Source organism: Bubalus kerabau, chromosome 19 (genome assembly GCF_029407905.1).
Source record: "Bubalus kerabau isolate K-KA32 ecotype Philippines breed swamp buffalo chromosome 19, PCC_UOA_SB_1v2, whole genome shotgun sequence".
Classification (NCBI taxonomy): domain Eukaryota; kingdom Metazoa; phylum Chordata; class Mammalia; order Artiodactyla; family Bovidae; genus Bubalus; species Bubalus kerabau.
In genome coordinates this window covers 34,274,002-34,299,533 of record NC_073642.1, presented here as the reverse complement: position 1 = coordinate 34,299,533, position 25,532 = coordinate 34,274,002, and the positions used below count along the sequence as shown (strand labels likewise).

Genomic DNA, 25,532 nt, shown 5'->3' with positions numbered 1-25,532 from the left:
ACTTTCCAAATAGAGCAGACATCAGGACCAGTATTGTCTGAAAATGTCTTTTGTTTTTATTTAAGGACAAAATTGAGATGTAACATATACATTTGTACACGGAGAAAAAAAATACCAGTAAGGAGTTTACAAAATCTTGGTCACTGCCATCATCATTCAGTGGCTCTGGGGCTATGTCAGCTGGCAGCTTCAGGGCTGCCTCTGGTTAGGCCCCAGATGCCCTGGGCTGGACAGCTTTTTGATTAGTCCCCTCAGTCTACCCACCCACTCCTACCATCATCTCTGGAGGACAGGATACAGGTTTTAACCTTGAACTCCTAAGCACCCATTAGAGTAACACAACTCCTGGGGAATCCCCAGGACTAGTGGAAGGTGATCTAAACTCTACTTGGGGAGTACGGGAGAACCCTGGGGGATTAGTCTGGAACCCTTAAAAAGGTGGCCTGAAGAATGAAGTTCTGAATTCATTCCCCTTGCCCTCCCTAAGAGTCATACAAGCTAGATACTACTGATGGTGGGGGGCAGGGATAGGCAAGAATATGAGGCCAAGCTAAAGGGCAGTTGTCCCTCAGAAAGAGGAAATCAAAACGAATAGGGCCAAACCACACCTGGACAATCAGACCCACCCTAATACAAGACTGCCAAAAGCTGGGCAAGACAACTTCAGGTCAGTGTCCTCTATCCCTCTCCATCCCCAAATCCTAACCAACCCCATTGCACATTCAATAAGTCTAAAGAGGGAAGGGCTTAAGAAGGGTCCCAGAGGGCACCACGTACTGCCCACATCGGGAGGATGCAGGGGCCCTAAAGGGCTAGGAAACTGTTTGTTAGAAACATGAGGCAGGACAGAGGCTGGAAGCCCAGAGTTCACCCTAGAATGATCTGAGGAAGAGCCCAGACTGCAGTTCATCTAAAGGGGAGCCCTTAGGAGGCTCCCAGAGTCTGAGCAGGAGGGAAGGGCAGGACTGTGGAAGTCACAGGCTGGGTCCATGAAGCCAGATTCCGGTCAGGCCTGCTGGGAGGAGTGGAATCTCAGGACTCCAGGTGGTTGGGCCCAGGACAGCCAGTGATCCCAAGTGTGTTGTGTTTGTGTTTGTATGTGTGTGAGTACATGTGTGTATCTGTGAAGAAGAGAACTTCAGTCCCACTGCTTCCAAAGAGAGAAAAAATCCTATCAAACCACCACCAGAGAAGAAAAGACAGCTTTTTTTTTTTTTTTTCTCTTGTGTAGAAAAAAGTCCCTGTCCCTCCCTCCCCTTTCCTCAGGTGGAAGGGAGAGATGGTTGCTGAGGGAGGAAGAAGAGCCACGGGCAAGACCCTCCCCAGGTCTGTGCTGGGCATACCCAATGCTTAAGGCACCCATGGAAAGTGCAGCTCAGAAGGCAGGTGAGAGAGAAGGCCAGGGCAGAGGGAGGAGTCAGGAGGACTAATTCCCCTGGAACGCTCCCTGGGCAGCAGATGAGGCGGCACTGCGGAAGGTCCTGCTGCTGAAGATGCCCTGGGAAAACTCCTCCTGGGCCTGCTGGAAGCTGGCCCCTGTCCTGCGGTATAGGGAGTGCACCTGCAGAAAGAGGCTGTGGTGAGAAAAGTCCACCCACTTGGGGGCCACCAGCTCATGGGCCCAAGGCAGCCACCATGGACCCCAGCCTGTCTGACCTCCCACCCAGAGCCTTGGAGGAAGCTGCTGGAGCTCTGAGGACCCAGGAGACGCAACTGCTGTAGTGATGAACATCCCCCATGGAAAAAGCAGGAGAGAGGTGCCTACCCCAGGGGCTGGGGCTTCCTTGGGTTTGCAGTTGGCCCAGCACCCACCACTCACTCACCCGCTTCAGGAGGAAGAGTGAGAGCACGGCACAGAGGGTGAAGAAGCCAGCCACCACCATCATGATGGCCGACACAGCCAAGTTGTGCTTCATCGTAGACAGGGCTGCAATCCAACCACTGCAAAGGGGGAGGAGGCCGGGGAGAGCACAGTGGGATTGGGCCCCAGAGCTCCCTGTGAGGGGCTCTTCTCCAAGTGGCCACTGCGTGCTGAACACCACCCAGGCATCTCTGGACAGCACAGAGCCCTGTGGGCCAAAAGCCTGGCCTGTGAGGCCAGGCCTCTGTAAAGGCCACCAGGCCCCATAATGCCCATAGGGAATCTATGGGCCATGTGAGGCCTGGAAGGGAGGATGTGGCTGCTGCTTTCACTGTTAAGAGTGACGGTGGGTAGACCCCTTTAGGAGACATGGAAAGCCTAGGGCTGCTCACTGCGGAGGGCCCTCCCTCTGGGAAGGAGGATCACTAGCCAACCCACTTCATTCATCCTCTCACCTCAGCTCCCCACCCTGCAGCCCAGGAACAGCCCCACTGCCTCCAGCCAGTCACATCTCCTTCCTGAACCAGTGTTCACATCTACCAAGGGGACAGCCTCACATTTTGATTTTAAAACTTAATACAAAGCTATAGCTATCGAAACAGTATGGTACTGGCATCAGGATAGACATATATTATAGATCAATGGAATAGAATTGAGAGTCCAGAAACAAATCTATATATTTATCATCAACTGATTTTAGACAAGTATGCCAAAACCACTGAATGTTGAAGAATGGCCTCTTCAACAAATGGTGCAGGACGGCTAGATATCCACATACAAAATAATGAAGGTGACCAACACAATAGTGTAAAGCAATTATCATCCAATTAAAAATACATTAAAAAAATTAAAAGAAAAAAAAACACAATGAAGGTGCACCCTACTTCCACCATATAGAAAAGCTAACTCAAACCTAACAATAAGAACGAAAACTATTAGATCTCATTACAATTAAGAACCTTTGTTCATCAAATGATATTATCAGGAGTGAGAAACAACACACAGAAAGGAGAAACTTTATAAATTATATACCTGACAAGTAGCTATGCAGCATCCTGAATATATGAAGAATTCAACAGACAATCCAAATACTAAATTAGAAAACAATTTGAATAGACATTTCTCCAAAGAAAATATGCAAGCACATAAAAGATGGCCAACATCACAATTATTCAGGAAAGAGCAATCAAAATCATGAGTTACCACACTTCTAGATTGGCTATAAAAGAAAAAAGGAAAAAAACAAGAAAGGAAAATAGTAAGTGTTAGGGAGGATGTGGAGGAACTGGAATCCTCATACACTGCTATTGAGAATGTAAAATAGTTTGGCCTGCACTTCCCTGGTGGTCCAGTGGTTAAGAATCCACCTACCAAACCAGAGGACACAGGTTCAATCCCTGGTCCAGGAAGATTTCACATGCTGTGGGGTAACGAAGCCTATGCGCCACAACTACTGAAGCCCGAGCGCCCTAGAGCCCAGGCTCCACAACAAACAGCCACTACAACGAGAAGTCCACACTCCGCAACTAGAGAGCAGCCCCAACTGGCCCAACTAGAGAATGCCCACAGCAACAAAGACCCAGCACAGCCAAAAACAAATAAATAAAATGGTTCAGCCACTGTGGGACAGTGTGGCAGTTCCTAAATAAATTATACATAGAATTACCATACGACCCAGCAATTCCACCCTCGGATACATACCCTAAAGAACTGAAAGCAGGTACTCAAAAACCTATACACAAATGTTCACAGCAGCACTATTCACAACAGCAAAAAGGTGGAAACCCAAATGTTTATCAGCTGATGAGTGGATAAACAACATGCAGTATCTCTAAGAACTATGGAATATTATTTAGACATAAAATGTAATGAAGTACTAACATGAACCTTGAAAATATGATGCTATGTGAAAGAATGTGAAGTCAAGTGGGCCTTAGAAAGCATCACTACGAACAAAGCTAGTGGAGGTGATGGAATTCCAGTTGAGCTATTTCAAATCCTGAAAGATGATGCTGGGAAAGTGCTGCACTCAATATGCCAGCAAATTTGGAAAACTCAGCAGTGGTCACAGGACTGGAAAAGGTCAGTTTTCATTCCAATCCCAAAGAAATGCAATTCCAAAGAATGCTCAAACTACTGCACAATTGCACTCATCTCACACGCTAGTAAAGTAATGCTCAAAATTCTCTAAGCCAGGCTTCAGCAATATGTGAACCATGAACTTCCTGATGTTCAAGCTGGTTTTAGAAAAGGCAGAGGAACCAGAGATCAAATTGCCAACATCCGCTGGATCATAGAAAAAGCAAGAGAGTTCCAGAAAAACATATATTTCTGCTTTATTGACTATGCCAAAGCCTTTGACTGTGTGCATCACAATAAACCGTGGAAAATTCTGAAAGAGATGGGAATACCAGACCACCTGATCTGCCTCTTGAGAAATCTGTATGCAGGTCAGGAAGCAACAGTTAGAACTGGACATGGAACAACAGACTGGTTCCAAATAGGAAAAGGAGTTCGTCAAGGCTGTATATTGTCACCCTGCTTATTTAACTTCTTTTTTTTTTTTTTTTTTTGCTTATTTAACTTCTATGCAGAGTACATCATGAGAAACGCTGGACTGGAAGAAACACAAGCTGGAATCAAGATTGCCGGGAGAAATATCAATAACCTCAGATATGCAGATGACACCACCCTTATGGCAGAAAGTGAAGAGGAACTCAAAAGCCTCTTGATAAAAGTGAAAGTGGAGAGTGAAAAAGCTCAACATTCAGAAAAGGAAGATCATGGCATCCAGTCCCACCACTTCATGGGAAATAGATGGGGAAACAGTGGAAACAGTGTCAGACTTTATTTTTCTGGGCTCCAAAATCACTACAGATGGGGACTGCAGCCATGAAATTAAAAGACGCTTACTCCTTGGAAGCAAAGTTATGACCAACCTAGATAGCATATTCAAAAGCAGAGACATTACTTTGCCAACAAAGGTTCGTCTACTCAAGGCTATGGTTTTTCCTGTAGTCATGTATGGATGTGAGAGTTGGACTGTGAAGAAGGCTGAGTGCCAAAGAATTGATGCTTTTGAACTGTGGTGTTGGAGAAGACTCTTGAGAGTCCCTTGGACTGCAAGGAGATCCAACCAGTCCATTCTGAAGGAGATCAGCCCTGGGATTTCTTTGGAAGGACTGATGCTAAAGCTGAAACTCCAGTACTTTGGCCACCTCATGCGAAGAGTTGACTCACTGGAAAAGACTCTGACGCTGGGAGGGATTGGGGGCAGAAGGAGAAGGGGACGACAGAGGATGAGATGGCTGGATGGCATCGCTGACTCTATGGACGTGAGTCTGAGTGAACTCCGGGAGTTGGTGATGGACAGGGAGGCCTGGCGTGCTGTGATTCATGGGGTTGCAAAGAGTTGGACTGAGCAACTGATCTGATCTGAAAGAAGCCAGGCACCAAAAGCCAAATGTTAGGCTCAGTGGTAAAGAATCTGCCTTCCAATGCAGGGGACGCAGGTTCAATCCCTGGTCCAAGAAGATTCCACATGCTAAGGGGCAACTAAGCCCGTGTTCGCCACAACTACTGAGCCTGTGTTCTAGAGTCCAGGTGCCACATCTACTGAAGCCTGTGCGTCCTAGCCCATGCTCTGCAACAAGAGAAGCCACTGCAACGAGAAGCCCATACATGCTGCAACTAGAGAAAAGCCCATGCAGCAATGAAGACCCAGCACAGTCAAATAAATAAATACATTTTTTTGTTTAAAGCCACGTATGATTTCATTAAAATGAAATGTCCAGAATAGGCAAATCCAGAGAGGCATAAACAGTTTAATGGTTGCTACGGGCTCAGTAAATGAGGGAATGAAGAGTGACTGCTTAATGGGCATGGAGTTTCCTTACAATGTGATACAAATGTCACAGTGTGATACAGAATTAGACAGTGCTAATGTCTGCAAGACACTGTGAATGAACTAAATGCCACTCAATTATACAAAGTGGTTTAAGTGGTAAACAAAATGGCAGATTTTATGTTATGTGTATTTTATAATCAGTAAAAAAAAAGGGAGGCGGGAGGACTTCCACCCAATCGTGGGTGTTCTGAGGTGAGATGAGAAAGACACCGGGAGGCTGGAGGCCTTGGAGCTCAACCAGGCAGACCCAGGCAGGGCAGTGAGGGGCGGAGCAGGACCAGAACTCAAGCCTTCTGGCTCCCAGTCCAGGGTGTAAACAGCAATTGTTAATCACAGTCTTCTACCAGGATCTCACTGAGGGTAATGAGTAATGAAACTGGGTCACCAGTCAAACAGAAAAGGGGCCAGGTTAGAAATAGCAAGGCAAGAAGGCAGAGGGGAGGAGGAAGGCAGCATGCACTGAGTGTGAGGTGAGTCACCCCTCCCTGCCACTCTGGACTTGCCAGCTCCACTGGAGGGCGGGGACCAAAATAGTGCAGCCCTTCCAGGCTCAGGCTTTCAGCCAAGTGCCAGCCTGACCTTTCTGTAATGTTCCCTGTGCACTGGAGCAGAAAGGAAAACATCAGCCATCAGCTTTTCTCTTTGAGACTAATTCTGAGCTGAGAATTGCAGCAGCCAGGACTCTCAAGCCAGCTGGATGCTCAAGGAGAGCAGCTTGAAGGAGCAGATCCTCCAGGGGTGAGGGCTCCAACTCCTGAGGTTACAGGGCCTCCAGAAAAAGTCACAGCTCACAGTTTGTAAAGGCCAGGACATCCATTGGCAGCCGCCCAAGCCTCGGGGCTTGTCCGGGGCTTGTGGGAGCAGCCGCAGGCTCTAGGAGGGCACGGCAGGAGAAAAGGACAAGGGGGCCCTGGAGTGCAGGACACAGCCCTGAGAGCCTAAGGATTCAGGCCAACTCCACCCATGGCACTCCGGAAAGGGGTGAGCAAGGCGAAACAGTGAGTGGCTACCGGGGAAGAAGCGGAAGAAGGCAGACCCCCGCTGACCCATCACCCCTCTCCCAGCCATGGTGGAAGACGGGTCATCGGTGGGGCCTTTCTGGGAGTAGGGGAACAGGGCCTAATCCCCTCTGTGCTGCACCACGTCTCACCTGTCCCCAAGGCTAGGGATGCCGATCAACTGGATGATGTAGATCCCTATTTGACAGAAAAATACAAAGAAGAACACGAAGAAGCTGAAAGAGTTGTCAGACCTGTGGAGAGAGTGGGAAATGAGAAGTCACACAAGGGCTTCGGGCTCAGACCTCAGCCTTCTCACTTGCCAGGACACCTTCCTCGCTAGGAGACAGGAGGGAGGGTGCCAGAGCAGACAGAGCTCCAGGAGTCAGCCACACTGTCCATGAGGACAGGAGCACACAGGCCCCGTAATCAAGAAAGACTTGCCCTCCGCTGCCTTCCAGTTTAAGGGGTCGATGCTTGAGTGCTCAAAGAGCGTGTAAATAAACTTGCTCACCCCAAGGACAATGTAACAAACCTAACAGTCCATTTCCTGAAGTTATCTCCATTTCATAACAGGTAAGAAAATCTAAGCCTGTTATAAAGATAATAAAACTTTAAGAATCAATCTGTAGGCCTGAGCGGAAGAAAAGACACCTAGGGAGTAGGGGACACCAGATAAAACTGGTGTTTGAGAACTTCCATCACGCCCTGGAGGGCTAGAATACAGTGAGGGTACAGGATTTGCCTGCTGAGTACATGGGAGGGTTTGGCCACTGCTCTCCCCCTCTATCCCAGGACCTGCTGGGCTCCCTGTCTCTCCTCCCTTCTCTCTTCACTCCCTGCTGGGCTCAACTAGGAGTTGAGCATCAACTCCTAGTCTCAATTCCAAAAGTCCTAGGGGTCTGTGAGGTGGATTCATTCATGTCCACAGTACTGACTCTAGGGCCACCAGTCAAATACTGGCACTCATCGAGGCTCAAGGGTTACTGGGGAGGTGGGGGGAGGGGCAGACATGAGCATGGAGGGATAAAGCTACTGAGAGCTTATCTCACCCTTATCAGACTCTGTCTGGCTATCACAGACACACAGCCTCTCCCCGGAACTAAAATCCCAATGAACCAGACAGACTGGGAGCAGGGGGAAGGCAAGGAAGGCTCTTGATTGCCTCTCTGGGTCTCCCGAGCCTGGTCCAAGGACAGGGCCCAGAGCAGACCTCTGGTACAACAGAGGAGAAAACAGCTGCTGATCCCTGCCTGTTCTCACTAAGGGTGGGGATCGGAAAGTGAATTTCCCCACCATTCCATTCTGCTCTAAGACTGGGAGGGGGCTCCAGGGCTGATGGGCTTTGGCCTGCTACCTGATGCCAGCCATATACTACTCACCCCTGCCCAGCCCCACTCACCTGAAAGCCTTATAGATGGGTCGATACCAACAAAGGAAGGCACAGGGGGTGAAGATCACAAACCACAAGATGGAGAGGCCGAAGTCTACTCCCCTGGAGGTGTCGACTAAGAACCAGGCCAGGCAGGCAAGCAGGTTCAGAAACAGAGTCACTGAATGCACTGGGGAAGGAGAGGTGGGGAGAGAGAGGCTTGTGCCAAGGGGACCGAAGGCCTCCCCACTGAGGCAAACCATCCCCTGAAGAGGAAATGAGGTCCACGCTGTGAGAGCAACTGCAGAAATACTAGAGGACCTTGGTGTGTACACAGGCAGGGTGTTCTGAGACCTTAAAACCAGGGAATCTTAAAACTCAGGTATCTGAGGAGTGGCAGTGGAGGGGCGGATACAGATACAGGGCTGAACTTTGGGGAATGAAGTCTTTCAGCAGGCCTTCCCTTGGTTGTGGACAGCCCCCAGTGGAGCTACAAGAAGTCTTCTCTCCTCGCTCCTCATTCCTAGGAGCCGAGGGGACCATAGGGAGGAGAGGCCTTCCCCTAAGGAGGGCTGTTCAGTGCAGGGAGCTCTGTAGGAACTCTGAAGCCTCCGGCTAGTCCCACCCTACCTGATATGGGGTCTGGACTGGCCCTTGTGGGGAGGTTCGCAGGATAGGGAGCAGACTGTGGGGAGCCAGTTATATGGGCAGAGGCACCCCTCAGCCCAGCCCAGAGAGAGGCTGCAGCCTGCCAAGAGGAGCAACCAGAGCACAGCCAGCACGCTCGAGTCACAGCCCACTTCACCCTGAGCTTGAAGGGGCAAGAGCAAGACTCACACATCCAGAGATAGTAGAGCATCTTGCATATCCGCTGGTAGTCAGCAGGGATCTCTGTGGAGAAGTCCTGATAGAAGCAGGGCTTGACAGGGCACCACACGGGCAGGGGCGGCCAGTTGTTCTCTCTCACTGCGTGGGAAGAGGTGAGGAGGTGAGCCCGGCTTTAGCAGCAGCGTGGCGGGGTGCACATGCGGGCCCAGTCCCTGGGCCAAAGCAGGGCTCCCGGGGGGTGCCAGCAGACGGGGCTCAGGGTGTATGGATACGGAGTGGGATGGGGAAAGACGACGGGACACAAATACCCCTGAGCTCACTCCAATACAATGGACCCCAAATGCACTGGGAAACACAGAGCTCGACGGCCTAAGTGATTACTTTTATTAACCACCCGACCATAAGCACAAGGGGGCATCATCATGGGTAAGGAATCCTGGGACCAAGGCTCCCACTCTAAGTAAATTCCAGAGTGGGGAAGGAGTGAAGAAATAATCTACATCCATTAGGACCAAATGGCAAGTCTCCTGACCTTCACCTTACTTGGCGTTCCCCAGGACAATGCTGTGACAGAGCTCAGCAAAGCTCTGAGGCTGCCCTGGAACAAGCGGGCTCAGGGAAGTCCTAAGCCAGGCAGCACGGCCTCCCCTACCATGTAAGTTGGCCACCGTGTTCTGAAGCTCCCGCTCCTTCCGTTCCAGCTCGGCCGCTTTCCTGTCCAGTTCTTCCTGCTGCCGGAGCAGGCTTGCCTGGGCTGCAGAGGCCACAGCCTGGAGGGTGCAGAGGAGGTGGAGGGCAGCCAGACACAGAAGACAGTGAGACAGTGTCGGTCTGAGCTGAAGCCAGAGAGGCCGTGCCCCACGCAGGGAGGGCTCAGGGGCAGTCCCAGGCCCAGGTGTCATGGGTATCCAAGACAACCATGGAGAGGCCGAGGTGACCTGCCCCCCACCACCTCCACACCACCTCTGGCCCCTTAGCCATCACCAGGGCTCTCCTCTCCCTTGTATCCCTCAGCTTGAAAGAGATGGGAACCATCCCCATATTGGAGTCAGGCAAAGTTCAAAGTGACTTTTGAGGTAACAGCAAAGCGAAAAAGACTTCAGAAGAGACCAACCTATAGCTGGAAAGCCAGAGACTCAAGCCTCATTTGAAGAACATGGAGTGTGCGTGCATAGGTGTGTGTGTCTGTGTGTGTGAAGGGGAAACAGTGCAGACCCGCCAGCAGTGAGAGAGGAAGGGAGATACTTGAGGGCAGCCTTGTGCGCCCAGAGCCTCAGGATCTATATTTAAGCACTGTCCTCCCACCCAGGAGCTGCCCAGAGGCACAACTGAACTGTGTTACCCAGTACAACCCAACAGCCCTTTAGGCTTGGCTGTGCTTGGCCTTGCTTTCATGATGTGCAGAGTTCAAGCTTTATCCCTCTCCAGGCAGAGCAGGGAAGGCGCTAGGAGACTACACATAAGGCTGAACAGAGCTGGGCTTGGGCACGGTGTTCCAGCCTAGGGCCCTGCTCCCCTTGTTGGGACCTGGTTCCTCCTGAAGTCTACAGTCCTCCTTAGGGAACAGGTATCAAACTGGTCATCTCATGGAATAACAAGGCAGGCATTCCTGTGCATGCATGTGTGAGCACATGCAACACACACACACACACCTCTCCCTCTCTAAAAGGAGTTCTCCAAAGGGCCATGGCTGCCTTCAAGAGGTAAAATTTTTTTTTTTTTTTTGGCGGTGGGGGGGCGGGGGGCGGTGCGGGGGGAGTCTTGGTTCCCTGGCCAGGGACTGAACCCATGCCTCCTACAGTGGAAGTGTGGAGTCTTAACCACTGGACCTCCCCAGGCAAGTCCCAGGAGGTAAATTTCAGGCAGTGGGGGCAGAAGCAGGACCAGAAGTGGCCACACTAGACCACACTGGGGTCTCAGCCTCCTCTCCCCAAGTCTGCAACTTCAGCTGAGTAGGCCCAGGTCCCTACAGCCCACCACCCAGCTGGACAGAAGTCACGCTTGCCTCTGAGTCTCGCCTCACCTCCACAGGGCTCTAGGGCCAGGGGTGGGGCCCAGGGGCCCGGGCAGGGACCGCACGTTCAGAGAAGTCCAGTCAGACGACAGGAGCAGCCTGGGGCCCACTGGTGCCCACAGCCCAGCCTGGCTGGGCTCCGGGCACCTTGCCCTCCCTCGTGCTCATCTACTCTTCGCCTACCTTTGGCAGGTTTCGCAGGTAGCTGTCTCTGAGAATACTATCTCCTCCTAGCAGCATCTGCCTCTCTGAGAGCTCGCTCACTGCCAGGAATCTGGTGGGCAGGAACCTGCTGGCCTGTCTAAGCAGGAGCTGCAACACACAGCTCCACTGTGGGCCACGCTCACCAGGGGCCACAAGGAGCGTGCGGTGGGGCTGGGAGGCACGGAGGGGAGTGTCGGGCACAGAACACACAGGCTCAGAGTACTGGTGGAGGGACAGAGGAGCGCAGGGAAGCGGGCGGGAATAAACGAGGTTTAAAAAAAAAAAGGGAGAGCGAGGGGAAGAGAGATTCTGGGCCCTGGGGAAGAGAGAACGAACCAAAGGCCGGAGGAGGATCTGGAAGGACACAATAGGGGTAAATGCTCTTCCTGCCACCAAGGAGCCTGGCCTGGTGAGTAGAGCTTATTTTGGGTGGTGGTCACGGGGTTGGGGGAGAGGATACAGGTTGGTAGAGCAGACCCTCCACCTGCAAGTGACCAGCTCCCAGGAGATGACCCAGAGGGCCCTGGAAGGGGAGCCCGGGATGAAAGCCCTCTGCCCCTCCTCAATCTCGGGGCTCAGCCACCAGTCTGGGTGTGTCCCTTTCTGGAAAGGAGAGGCCAAAGGGATCTTGTCAACGGTACCTGGGGGGTTGGCTGGGTGGGCTCCACTGAGGGTTGGAGAACTGCAGGCTGCGAGGGCCCGGGCATCTGTGAGACAGGAACCGTCGTCGCTGCATTTGTCTGCGTGGGGCAGAGTGGAGGAAGGAGGTAAGTGGGCCTCCCCCAGTCGGCCACGTGGGGACAGACTCACAGCCGGGAGAGTGATGTGCCCTTGCCTGTGAGGGGCGCTCCCTCTGGGCCTGCCCTGAGCCTGCCTTTGTAGCTTCGTGGCCAACAAGCCTCAGGTTCTGGGCAATGTGAGGCCTAACCCAGGACCCTGGATCCAGACCTTCCCAACACTGCCCGGCCCCCCTCTTCGGGGAGCGCCCCAGCTCATGGATCCTCAGGGAACAATGGATGGGTTCCTCTTCCGTACCCCACCCCCTGAGTTCACATTAGGACTGTCTCTTTGAGGAACAGAACTTCTCTGTCTCTGCCAAGTCACCTTACCCAGAGATGCCAGCACCACCCAGAGAACCCAGAGATTCAAAAAGAGGGCATGCACACCAACCTCTGAGAAAGGGTTGAATTCAGCCAGGCCTCCCTGTGGGGCATTGGTCAGCTGGGTCACAGAGGGATCCTGAGAAGGTGAAAAAAGAGTCATCAGATACTGGGGAAAAAGGAGAGTCTTGGTGATGGGGAGGGAGACCACTGTCTCTAGGCCCCTCCCAGGGCTACCTGGCTGAAGTAAGGCTGTTGATGGCCCTTCCTAGAGTCCTGGAGAGCCTCTCCTGAAGGCTCCTGTACCCAGCCCCTGCCATACCACAACGGCAGTCATTTCTCCCTTGCTGGAAAAGGAGGGCTGCAGCCCAGATGACTTGCCAGAAGAGACCCAGAGCAAGGTTTACATTCTGAGGCCCAGGAAAAGACAACACAGGTGTTCCCTTTGGAGCCCCTGAGAAATTCAAAATGTTTAGGGAATTCCCTGGTGGGCCAATGGCTGGGACTTGGCACTTTCATTGCTGGGGCTATGTTCAATCCCTGGTTGAGGAACTAAGATTCCCTAAGCCATGCAGTGTGGCCCCCCCCCCAAAAAAAAGAAAGGAGATTTAAGATGGTTTAGCCTGAAAACTAGTCCAAGCAGTATTCATGCTGAAGTAAAGCAAAGTGAAAGGATGTGTTAGCAGGTGGGGAAGTCTACTAGTTTACAGTCCGCTTCTGAATGGACCTGACTGCTCTGCGGGACCCAAGGGAGCCAGCAGGGTCTTTTTAGTTTTTTTGAAAAAAAAAAAAAAAAAAAAACCACATAAAACAAACAAAAAAAACAACTGTACCCACACAGCATGTAGAATCTTAGATCCTTGACCAGGGATTGAACTCTGGCCCCTTGGCAGTGCGAGCACTGAGTCCTAACTACTGAACCCTCAGGGAATTCTGGCACATGTAGGTTTGACTCCAGAGGGGGGTTGAATATAAATGTCCCCACCACTTTATGGCTGCTCTTTACTGGTACTGGCCACTTGCCAGATTCGGCTCCCTCAGATCACTGTTTTCTGGAAAGGGGAGTCATCTGGGACCCACCAGCCTGCACTGAATGAATCTGGTGTGCTTTGGACATACATACACACACACACACACTGACTGACTGCTTAGAATGAGTTCCTCTAGGATTGCCTTGATTGTCTTTTTTCCTCTAAATTATTTTTCTTTAAATTTAATTTTCAGTTTTGAGTCACTTGGTTGACTGATGAATCAAATGATACTATGGTTTTACAGGTGGTCTTCCAGAGATGCCAGATGGGATCTGCACAGCCCAGGTACCAGTTGCTAACACTTATAAAATAACCCCCACCTCCTAGAGGAGACTCACTTAAGAGTTCTTTGGACTTCACCCTCAAAAGTAGCTAAAGAATTCAAGTGACAGGTTACCCCAGAAAATCTTGTGCAGTTAGTGAAATTGAGGGTGTAACTAAGAACATTCAGAATACCGCACACACAGTTTACGTGGGGTGGACCAGCATGATTATAAAATGACAGTAATTAACGTGTACATGCTCTGTTAGGGAAGACTAAGGGGAAACAGGTATTCAGCCTAGAAAAACATTTCTCAGCTGATTTCCTTTGAAGTCAATGTGTCTTGAATTTAACTTTGAAACAAAGTTAAAAATGTTTTTAAAAAATAAAGTAAAATAAACTGGTTTAAAGTATTTACCTTCAGGGAGGGTTTGTTTTTTTGGTGGGGGAAGTGGGTGGGGAAGGATGGGTAAATAAGGTGGTATGAATGGATACTTTTCACTTTATAACCTTTCTATACTGTTTAGTTATTTTTATTATTTTACAGAAAGCATTTATTCCTCTCATTTTCTAAAGGACAATTTAAGGTTCTGGAACAAAAACATGCTGCTGGCTGCCAGTGCTGATTTTATTAAATCATGCACACTTGCGAGGAATACAGATATGAAGGACTCAGCTGAAACGCCAAGAAAATGATGTTTTGGGATTTTTTTCCCCCCATTCTTTTCAAAAAATCCAAAAATGTCCTCAGAACACAGCCTTTCCCCAAGTTTTCATCCTTCCCTTTCCTAGAGGCCAACCCTTCAGGCTGAGGGCCTCACACAGGGCTCCCCGCCATCCTCTCTGCCGGTGCTGGCCTGGGGCCAGGCTGGGCACCTAACGTAGCTCCTGCACACTCGCACTCCCTTCCCTTCCCCACAAAGAACAGGTATGGGGCTCAGGTCCAGCCCAACAGCGATGCCTCTGGGAGAAACAGCTGCCCCCAGACTCTGCCAAGGCCCCGTTACAAGGCCTCAGTGAGGCTCCCCTGTCGGCACACCTCACCCGTAGTCCCTCACGGCTCATCCAGATGCTCCTGGCCTTCTTGCCCAGCTTCCCTTCCAGCAGCAAGCCTCCACAGATTGGATTCTTAAACACATATTCACGGTAGACAGACTCTCAGAGAGCCAGCCCTCAATTTTCAGACGTAGAAATGGATATTCGCCACCCTGCAGGTCTGGCTCCCTTATCTGAACATTTATACAGCCAAGGGTCAGCGTTAAACATGCCTCTTTCTCTCTCTCTCTTTTTTTAATATTTGTTTATTTATTTGGCTGTGCCAGATCTCAGTTGTGGCACACAGGATCTTTGGTGTGGCATGTGGGATCTAGTTCCCTGACCAGGGATGGAATCCAGGCTCTCTGCACTGGGAGTTCAGTCTCAGCCACTGGACCACCTGGGGAGTCCCTGAACGTGCCTCTTTCACACATTCTGCCATCTTCGCACTGAGGCCATCAGGCCCTAGAGGGCAAGCCTGTGTCTGCAGGGCCCCAGGGCCTGGCCCAGAGCTGGACACACAGCCTCAACCCACTTCCTGTCTGCCCCGCGTCCTTTCTGCTGGACACCATCCTTGCCAGGTGGCTCCTGCAATTTGGACAAAGTGACAAGGTGAGGCTTGAGAGCCCAGTTGGAGGAACTGGCCTTGAGGTTTTTTGTTGGCTGAACGACTAGCAGATTTCTCCCAGAATTACTGGGCTGGCTTCCTGCAAGAAAGATCTAGGGCTCAGTATCTGTTCCCCTTTCAGACTCCGCAGACATCAAGTCACAGCCCAGTAAGTGAGCTGAAGTCACTGAAATCAGATCCACCGTCCAAGGGATGAGTTACTCGAGTCTGTCACTACAGGACAAGGGCAGAGGGGCGGCCGTGGTAGCAGTGTCAGGAGCCAGCATACCCGCTTGGCTGAGGTGTACGCCTTAAATAGGCAGCCTCCATACCTGTGAAGAGATGTCATTTTCTTACCAAGGTTAGCCAGAAGAGGGTTCTGGAGGGTGGGGGGACTGATCACCCTGTCCAAACTGACCCCTCTTCTTTTCTCAACAATCTTAAGGACTTGGCCCTGGGCCCCTAATCAGGCTCACCACAAACAAATCCTGTCTCCTCCAGCAGGCTGTAAACTGCAGTCAGGTGCCTCTGTATCTAGTTCATACTTCTGGCTCCTAGTGCTTGGTGGAGGGCCTGATGCAAGCAGAAGCTCAGGTAATGTCTGGAATAAGGACTGCAGGCTGACGGCCCTTCTCTGCTTTTTCTACGAGGTGCTGCCCAAGTGCCAAGGCACAGAGAAGGGGAGGGCCACCTGCATCAGAGCGGCAGCCCCAGGACCTAGAAGGACTCTGCTTGGGGAAAGGAGCCTGCAACACTGGGAGACATGGGTGCTTTCCATCTGAGGAGACTAGGCACTTTCTGACAGATGTGTGAGGTTTCAAGAGAAGCTGAGGCCCAGTGAAAGAGCAAGGGAGGAGGAGGGATGGACACGGGAGCCGACACGCAGAGTGTCTACCACGCACAGGTTCATCACGCAATGATACTGCTGCTAGTCATCCCAGAACCGGCCACTGTGTCACACCACCAGAAAAGAAGGCTCCACCAGCCTTTCTCAACCTGGTTCCTCGAGAGAGTCAAGCCCCACTGCCCCAGGCCATCCACTGTCTGCAACGACCTGCCTTCTGTCCTGTGTATCAGAACAGTCCTGGTGATGTTCCATCCTTGGGAAAATGGAGAAAACAGTAGTTCCAATCAGCTTCTGTGTTCTGAGGCTCAGCTGAGGGGCCCTGGCTGAGAAAAGCTACAGCCCACCTCCTCATTCAACCTTACAACCATCCCGTGAAGGAGGAGTATGAGGATGAAGAAAGGCCCAGCTCAGAGAGAGGAAGTAATTCCTCCAAGACCTCAGGGACTGTAGTGGTTGAGCCCAATTTTGAATCCAAGTCTGTCTTTCTCCCAAAACACAAGTGGTAAACCTGCGTGGGCAGAGTCTCCCCAAAGCCTGGCTCAGGGGCTGACCAACGGAAGATGCTCGGTCAACACGGGGTTGAGGGGTCAACCAGGACGACTGGGTCTGCTCAGCTATTTGTTCCTGAACTTCAAAGCAGTCCTTCGGGGTGAACACCCTTGGGAGGACACTGGCAGAGAATCTTGTGAGTAAGGACCACACTGACTGGTCTGAATGAGGACCCTCAGCTTTCCCCTCGAGTCACAAATAAGCCAACAGCAGCAATCTTCCTTCCCACTCACCAAGCCTCAGCCAGCTCGTAAGTGGGTCAAGCATTTAAAAGCACGGTGAGAGCGAAGTCTCACCTACCAAGAAGTAAGCTGACACCCCCTCAGCGCCCAAAGGACTCAACCGGCTCATGCCCTTGCCTGAATTGTAACAAGGAGAACGCGCCTGGTCTCAGTTCCTTTCATGCAGTGAGCAGCCACACACAGGGCGAGGGACACACCAAGAGGAACAGGGTGCAGCTCCTACCCTTCAGGAGGCCACATGGGAGCTGAGACAAGCACACAGCACGAGTGACCATGGGAGGGGAGAGGAGGCTGGGCGGGCTCGGAGGAGGGCGAGCTCAGGCCATACAGCTCCGGGAAAGGGGGCACTGGGTGGAGCTGGGCTGTGAGGGGCTGAGAAAACGAGGCGGTACAGCTGGGCTGGAGTTCTGCTGCGGCGGGGGGAGGGCCTTGAAAAACATACTTGTTTTCACTGGTTTGGCAACCCCTCTCCATGCATCTCCCAGGTCTCGGCTGTGACTTTTCCTTGCTTTCCCACCCTCCACTCCACCCAGGCTCTCAATGTGAGGTTTATTTCAGGCTTCAAACAAACACATTACATAAATACCTCATAGACTAAAAAACAAAAACAAAACTTGGCCACTCCCTCTGAGAGACCAAGAGCCGCCACTACTTTGGATCGTCTGTGAAGTCCTGTTTGCTTTAGTGACAAGGCTGCGTGTCAGCACAAGAAGGAGCGGTCACCCCCACGTTGGCCGGCTCGGTCCCAGGCGAACGAGGCGCCACGGTTAACCTTGGTTTCTCTGAGCTACAGCCTGAGAAGCCATCCAAAGGAAACATGACAAAAACATGTGAAAATCTGCATCTGCAAAAGTATTCACTGTGCTGGTATTTACAACAGGGGGGAAAAAAGCAGGGGACAACTTAAATACCCAGGGACAGTGAGCTCCAGTGCATTTTGGTGCACATCCCCTCAATGGCCTAAACAGTCACTAAAAATCACAGTTATGAACACACGGCAGCAATACGGAAACAGCTCGGTTATACGAGTATCAAATGACGATTCTGTCAGAAGTACTCATAACAGAACACACATCAAAACAATGGCTGCAAAACACTAGTAGAAACAGGGATGGTTTATTTTGTCTTTCAAATTTTCTATAATGTGATTATGTTATGTTTATATTAAACAATGTCACGAACCTCATTCCATAGTTCATCAGGCACTCTATCTATCAGATCTAGGCCCTTAAATCTATTTCTCACTTCCACTGTATAGGGCAGAAAGTGAAGAGGAACTCAAAAGCCTCTTGATGAAAGTGAAAGTGGAGAGTGAAAAAGTTGGCTTAAAGCTCAACATTCAGAAAACAAAGATCATGGCATCCGGTCCCATCACTTCATGGGAAATAGATGGGGAAACAGTGGAAACAGTGTCAGACTTTATTTTTCTGGGCTCCAAAATCACTACAGATGGGGACTGCAGCCATGAAATTAAAAGACGCTTACTCCTTGGAAGGAAAGTTATGACCAACCTAGATAGCATATTCAAAAGCAGAGACATTACTTTGCCAACAAAGGTTCGTCTACTCAAGGCTATGGTTTTTCCTGTGGTCATGTATGGATGTGAGAGTTGGACTGTGAAGAAGGCTGAGTGCCAAAGAATTGATGCTCTTGAGCTGTCGTGTTGGAGAAGACTCTTGAGAGTCCCTTGGACTGCAAGGAGATCCAACCAGTCCATTCTGAAGGAGATCAGCCCTGGGATTTCTTTGGAAGGATTGATGCTAAAGCTGAAACTCCAGTACTTTGGCCACCTCATGCGAAGAGCTGACTCACTGGAAAAGACTCTGATGCTGGGAGGGATTGGGGGCAGGAGGAGAAGGGGACGACAGAGGATGAGATGGCTGGATGGCATCACTGACTCGATGGACGTGAGTCTGAGAGAACTCTGGGAGTTGGTGATGGACAGGGAGGCCTGGCGTGCTGCGATTCATGGGGTCGCAAAGAGTCAGACACGACTGAGCGACTGATTTGATCTGATCTGATGTTAAACAAATACATACACACTTCTTTTTTAAGAAGAGAGCCTGACAAGCCATCAAATGAGCAAGGTGCACCCTGGGGCCTTCCTCCCTGCCACAGCAGTGATGTACAGAGGCTCCCAGGAAAGAGAGGCCAAGTCCCTGGCCTGGCGTTGAGGCGCTCCACGGCCTGGCACCAGCTTTCCTCCAGGTGCAGCCTGTTCCCCATCACATGGAGCCCTCTGCCCTCTCCTTCCACCGCGGTCTGTCTACTCCCTACACAAACCATTCCAACCAGCGCAGGGTGAGGGCACCAAGAAAAGGCCTTGGTTCCTGCCCTCAAGAAGCAAATAGCACAGAGAACACAACAGAAGCCAGGGCAAGAAGTGACAGCATGTGACCAGTGCTGAACAAGGGCACGGGCAAAGGGCTCGCAGAGGAGGGAGCGAAGAGGCTGTTGGAGACTCAGGGAAGGCTTCTCTGAGGTGGCATCTGAGCTGGATCTCGAGAGAGGAAAGAAATTAAGCAAGTACTCAAGAGGGAGAGGAGAAGAGCATTTGCAAAGACATGGGATCTTTAAAAAGACCTTGCATACATTCAGTGAGAAGGATCAGGAGACTACAGAGCAAAGTGTTATATACAAAGAGAGGAGCACCAAGGACCCAGCCTGAAGATGGCTGGGCCGGACTGCAGGCTGTGGCAATGGGGGCAACAAGAGATTGTGCAAAGCCTGTGCGCTTAGTCATATCCAACTCTTTGTGACCCTGTGGACTGTAGCCCACCAGGCTTCTCTGTCCCTGTGGGTTACTATTTCCTTCTCCGGGGGATCTACCTGACCCTGGGATTGAACCTGTATCTCTTGCATTTCCTAAACAGGCAGGTGGATTTTTACCACCATGCCACCTGGGAAGCCCTCAGAGATTGTGAGCAGTGATCATCTCTGCCAGCAGTGAGGAGACCGCAGTGCTCATGGAAGGAGGATGGCAGGAAGACTGCCTGGGACATAGAGTCCACATGGGTGATAGTGGGGCTTGAGCTAAGGGATGACACAGAGGATGGAGAAGAGGGAACGGGCTCCGGAGACCCTCCTCAGGTAGACGCTACAGGCTTGACCACTCCACAGGCTGGTTGGGGTATAGAGTTACTGCAAGACGAGGACACAGGGGAGGGGAAGGGAAGGGAAGGGGTGGAGTGACTGAGGCTGCCAGCTCGGGGGACCAGCAAACAGTGCCACCACTGAGCAAGACAGGCGGTCATGGGAGAAGAGAAACAGGATTTTCAGGAGCGGGGGTGTGGGAGCAGGGAGAGGATCTGGGAAGGTATTGATTCGCATCAGAGAAATTGATAAAATGCATCTGGGTGGAATGGGTGGAAATGTCCAGGTAAGAGCTGGAAATACTGGTTTGGAGCTCAGAAGATGAGGGCTAGAGCTCTGGATCTGAGCCCACTGGAATGTGGATGCTACTCTGAGGCCACGGAAGTGGGAGGACTTACTTGGAGAGGTACACACTGAGAACAAAGCCAAGGACAGAACTCTAGGACACCCTGAAATGCAGGAGACAAGAAGAGAAAACAGGCAGGAGGAGGTGAGAGTTATTAGTATAAAGAGGCCAAGGACAGAGAGAACTTCCAGGAGACTGGTCAGACAAGCTGGTGCACCACAAGCAGCAGACCCACAGATCCCAGAGAGTCCACAGAGTGAGGTGGCGCCTGGGGGCGTGGAGCTGAGAGTGTGCGGAAGTGACTTAAGTTGGTGTTCCTTCACCTGGAATACCTTCTCGTGCCATAGGCTTTCTGCTCCCAGGACCTCCTACCATAGGACTCTGCCCTGTTCTCCCTCAGATCCCTCACAGGTCCTTCTGGCAAATTTTGACTGCCCTTATCACGCCAGGGCACGCTGTCATGATCAGTGAGCGTTTCTTAGCTCTCCTGTCAGATCAGAAGCTCTAGCAGGCCATGCGCCCATTTATCCTGGTCTCCTGCACAGGCCCTCAGAGCAGCAGTGGCTCGGTGATGTGCATGAACGTGTCAGCATCTCATGAGAGCACTGCTGGACGGGTCACACCTTGCGAATTAATGTGCACGGCACTCTTCTCTGGACCAGGAGCAAGCACCCCTTGTTTGTCCTGGTTAAATATTACCGTTTCTCTGAACCCAGGATTGTCCTACTCCAAGTGGCTCCAAAGAAAACTTAATAGACATGTAGGGTCAAAGTTCAGCTGTATCACTGGCCAAGGGCTTTCTAACACCCAGACTACCTCCAGGTGCCAACCATTAAGGCAAAAATCCCTCCCCACCCCAACCTGGGCAGCTGCTTGGAGTCAGTTAAACTGTATGAACCTTGCCATTTTCAAGTTTCTTGAGACAATGCTCCTGTTCCCCAGGAAAGTTCTACCAGGTCCAACTGGGGGTTCTAAGAATTCCCAAAGCTGCAGTCAAACTGAAGTCCACCCTCTCGGGGAAGTGACACAGCCCTCAGTGTCTCTGCAGGAAACTTCATGTGACTGTTCATGCCCAAATCACATTTCTGCCACCACTTTCTCCTCCCACAGGAGAGAAATGTCTTAAATCCTTGGGAAGCAGCCATACCACCAAGATTATCTTTTAAGTGCAAGGAGACAACGTGTGAAAGTGATATGGTGTGATTTGGCGACTCACGAATGCTGAAAGGTTTTCTCTGTTTGGAACCACCAGCTAGTCCACTCCCAGATCAGTCGACTGCCTGGGGTAACCTAACAGAAACACCAAGCGGCAAAGCAGTCCAGGCACTTGCTGGGGTCCGCTGTTTTTCAGTGGACTGCTGAAAGAGAAAATGGGGAGGACAACACCCATCTGGAGCCCTCAACTTCTTCATCACCCAACAAGACTTTCTGAGAAACTTTTGGGAACAGACATGCTGGAATCAGTAGAAAGCAGAATACCCAGATGGTACACAGCAGATGCACCATAATGCACAGAGGGATTAGGGAGTGCCAGGGGAGGTTGGGAAACCAGCCACTCTCGGCTTGCACTTTCCTGCTTCCTCCTAGGAGTTTGGTAAAAAACCTCTGCTGCACTCTTGTGACAACTTTCCACTTACAGTCCGACTCTGCAGGAAGTTTTCTAATAATCCCACTATAACTGTACACAAGGAGGAAGTCATAAAAGCCCACAGCCACAGTTCAGGTGGGGATGGAACAGAGTGCAGATAAAAAATATGTATTAAGGAAGTCAACCTAAAAGCACACCAGGAGCTTCAGGGGATATTGCAAGAGTTAGAAGAAGGATTCCATGGTTGCAAAACTCTGAGAAAGGCTGGATCAAACAAAGTGGAGTAAATATCTTTACTGCAGGATTTCTCGGAGCCTTTAACAAATGAACAAGCCTGGTCAACCTTCAGGAAAATGATTCCTGACTTTATTTGACCACAGAACCCTGAGCACCTTTCAGGACTGGCATTACTCAGAAAACATGCTATGTTAAAATATCATCTAACACAATACAGGAGATTTCCTGGTGGCTCAGTGGGGAAGAGCCCACCTGCCCGTGCAGAGGACAAGGATTCAATCCCTGGATCTGGAAGATACCACATGCCACGAGGCAACCAGGCCCACGTGTCAAGCAACTATTGAGTCTGCGCTCTAGAATCCATGCTCCTCAACAAGAGAAGCCACCACAATGAAAAGCCCAAGCACCGCCACAAAGAGTAGCCAACACACAGCAATAAAGACCAGAGCAACCAAAAATAAATCTTAACAAAAAAAAAAGCACAATACAATCCATATTATTCCACCCCCACACACTGAAAAACAACAAAAAAGCTCACCTAATTTGTTACTTTCACCTTACCAGTACTCTCATTTTAAGAATGGTAACAGTGGTGATGATGTTACATTCTTTCCTTAGCTGGCCTAAGTAACTGCCAAGGCAGTTTAAAATTTTAAGAACAGCACTATCCAGAGAAGAAGGCCCAGATCTGAGTCCCTTCCTGCTTCAATTAGCTAGTGACTCTGGCATGTCCCATCCTCACTGCATTCTCATCTCTAAACCTAAAGGGTTAGAAGAGATTTCTGAGGATGTTCCTAGCTCTAAAAATCCACCATGGAACTCCGAACACTAAGTATATTTTCATAAACCACCATGGAGAGAAGGGGGAAAAAAAAGACTTCTGAAGGCCAGTTAGGTGTGACAGTTTCTGAGTCTATAGCCTCTCCACCTTCTCTCTTCTGAGCTCTGTGCCAACACCCTAAGTAAATGAAGCTGGGCTCACACCCAGCCCCCCAAGGGCTGTGCCTTCCCAGTGTCCCAGCCCTGGCAGTCAGAAAAGCAGAAACCACCATCACAAGGAGAGGGAGGGCAGCTCTCCAGGAAAAGAAGTTTGGGGGCCTCACACCCAAAGCTCCTTCTCCCTCCACAGCTGTGCACCAAGAGGAAAAACCCAGCCCAGAGTCAAGAGGAGCAGAATCGCAGCCAACCGTCTCTCGCCTTCCCCCACAGGCTTCCCCACCAGATGTTACTCTTTACAGGACCACAGCTGCTTCCTGTCCTGCCATATCCTGGGGCTGCCTGATGTACAGACTGTCTTGCTTCAATGTAGAAGTTACTTCTTCCACAGTTTGCACAATCATTTCTGGGGTTGGAGATGTGGTTTAAGACTTTCAAGCTGCTATTAATATAGGGCAAAATTTAGGCCAATTATCTAGCCCACTGCTAGCACTGAGGACAAGCTCTCTGCATCTCTGGATATCTGACTGCCTCTTTCAGATAGCAGCAGACATTTGATTTCTGATTCTGACAGTACAAAAAAAAAAGAAAGAAAAAGGCACATGATTACACAGCACACATACCAAAAGGCTTCTGAAAGTGAAGTTGCTCAGTCGTGTCCTTGACTCTTTGCGACCCCACGGACTGTAGCCTACCAGGCTTCTCCGTCCATGGGATTTTCCATGCAAGAATACTGGAGTGGGTTACCATTTCCTTCTCCAGGAGATCTTCCTGACCCAGGGATTGAACCCAGGTCTCCCACATTGTAGGCAGACGCTTTACCGTCTGAGCCACCCGAACTCCAGTATCATGCAGCAGTTTTATAACTAAAGCAAAACAGTTATCTGAAGACAATGGCAAAGGAAAAAAAAAATGCAAATGTTCTTTCTTTACTCAAATAGAGATTACTGCCTTACATAAAAGATAAGGTCCTCCAAACAGTTCTGTCAAGAAGCATGAAGCTACTAGAGGAATGTTAGGAATTCCCTGATGTTACCAAGCTATCAAAATTTGCCTCAAGGGCTCCCACTGGCTAAGTCACCTTAAAACCAAGAAAGAGATGTAAACCGACATTCATTCTAGTCTCCTTTGTGTTTATTCTGACCCTTGAAAGAAAGGATTCAAGGTGGAAAAGCTCATGCTGTGTCTTGCATGAAGGACCCCCTCCAAGGACTTCCCCTACACCTGCAGGAAACTTTAAAGTTGCCAATGACCAAAATAAAGAACAAGCAGTAAGAGTTCACATGCCTGGTGACATCCTGACAAAGCAGAAAGCTCGAGGCTCATAAATCACTAGTCAGCACAAGCAAGCTTCCCTAGAACTGGTTTTGAGCATACACAAAACAAGAGGCACCGGAGCTTTGGAGTTAAAGGAGTCCCAACCCTCCATCATGGAAAAGAATACCCCTATGCTCTTTGCTCAAAGGCGGGAAGGTTTCGGCTTTTAAAAGGAAGTCTCTTTTTCCTTGGGCAATTGTTAAAAGGTCAGGCCAGCTCATAGATCAGTGCATCTCATCTATCCTGTCACCACACACAGGTCCATCAGACCAACATTCCTTGCACTTCAAGCCCCTCAGAGGCTCCTCATTTCTCCCCCCTCTCTACCCTGGGCTCTCTCATCTAGCCAGAGCCCAGTCCAAACTAGATCCATGGCCAAGGTGTGAAACTGTTATCAAGACCATAATTCAACTTGGGTTACCAGCCTTCCCTTTCTGACAAATCTCAGGGGCTCTCCTATATCTTATAGACTAGTTGGCTGTGTTGTGTTGCGGGGGATGGTCTTGGGATTTTCTGACATTTCTCCATCCCTCTAGAGGCTTCCACCTCATTACGTTGCTGTCACCCTCTCTCCTAAAGTGACTCAAGGCTAGCGTCTCCTCAAGACTGCGGGATGTGGTAGTCACACTTTCCCCTCAGGTGAAGTCGCTTATCTCCCTGAAGCTGGGGGCTTCCCTGATCCTGTCTGCGCCAGTCCCCTTCCCCAGCGGTATCCAGTTAGAAGGGCTACATTCCTGGGAGGAAACAGTCCCACCCTTTTCCCAGAGTACAGCGCCCCGCCCCCTCCGCTGTTCCACCTGCTGCTAGTCCCGCCCCCCAGGCGCTACGATAGGACACCCCTCGAAGCCCGCTCTCCCATTGGGCAGACAGCCCGTCCCTCCTACGCCACGTCTCCCGGCTCTGGCGAAAGAGGCCCGGGCGGCGGCCTTTGGGCACTGGACAGAGCTGTAAGATGAGGGCTCTACCTGGAAGGGGTTTACGTCCACTGGGTCCGCGAAGGGGTTGGTGTCGAAGGACGACATGACGGTCGGGGGCCGACGAGCGAGCTCCGAGAGCGCTTCTGCCTCCGGGCACCCAGACCCAGCGGCGCTCTCCGTTCAGGCCCTCCACTTCCGGGAGCGAGGCAGCCGTTCTGGCGCAGGCGCAACGTCCTCCCAG

General features: G+C 50.8%; 1 protein-coding gene across 2 annotated transcripts; it reads right to left on the bottom strand.

The window, feature by feature from the left end:
* Positions 1-33: 33 nt before the first annotated feature.
* On the bottom strand, positions 34-25,532 carry SCAMP2 (secretory carrier membrane protein 2). Of its 2 annotated transcripts, XM_055555413.1 has the most exons (10): positions 25,340-25,532; positions 12,355-12,423; positions 11,826-11,924; positions 11,164-11,292; positions 9,619-9,736; positions 8,976-9,104; positions 8,169-8,328; positions 6,919-7,020; positions 1,824-1,941; positions 34-1,561 (listed from the first exon to the last, which is right to left on the bottom strand). In XM_055555413.1, the coding sequence occupies exons 1-10, from the start codon at positions 25,394-25,396 to the stop codon at positions 1,427-1,429; spliced, it is 1,116 nt and encodes a 371-aa protein (XP_055411388.1). In that variant the 5' UTR covers positions 25,397-25,532; the 3' UTR covers positions 34-1,426. The 2 variants fall into 2 exon arrangements, with proteins under 2 accessions (XP_055411388.1, XP_055411389.1); XM_055555414.1 differs by lacking the exon at positions 11,164-11,292.

Coding starts and splice junctions, on each gene's coding strand:
- SCAMP2 (XM_055555413.1), bottom strand. CDS start 25,396: ATGTCGTCCTTCGACACCAACCCCTTCGCGGACCCAGTGGACGTAAAC. Junction 11,293..11,825: donor CCACCCAGCCAACCCCCCAG/GTACCGTTGACA, acceptor TGTGTGTTGCAG/CTCCTGCTTAGACAGGCCAG. Junction 7,021..8,168: donor CCCATCTATAAGGCTTTCAG/GTGAGTGGGGCT, acceptor CTCTCTCCACAG/GTCTGACAACTCTTTCAGCT.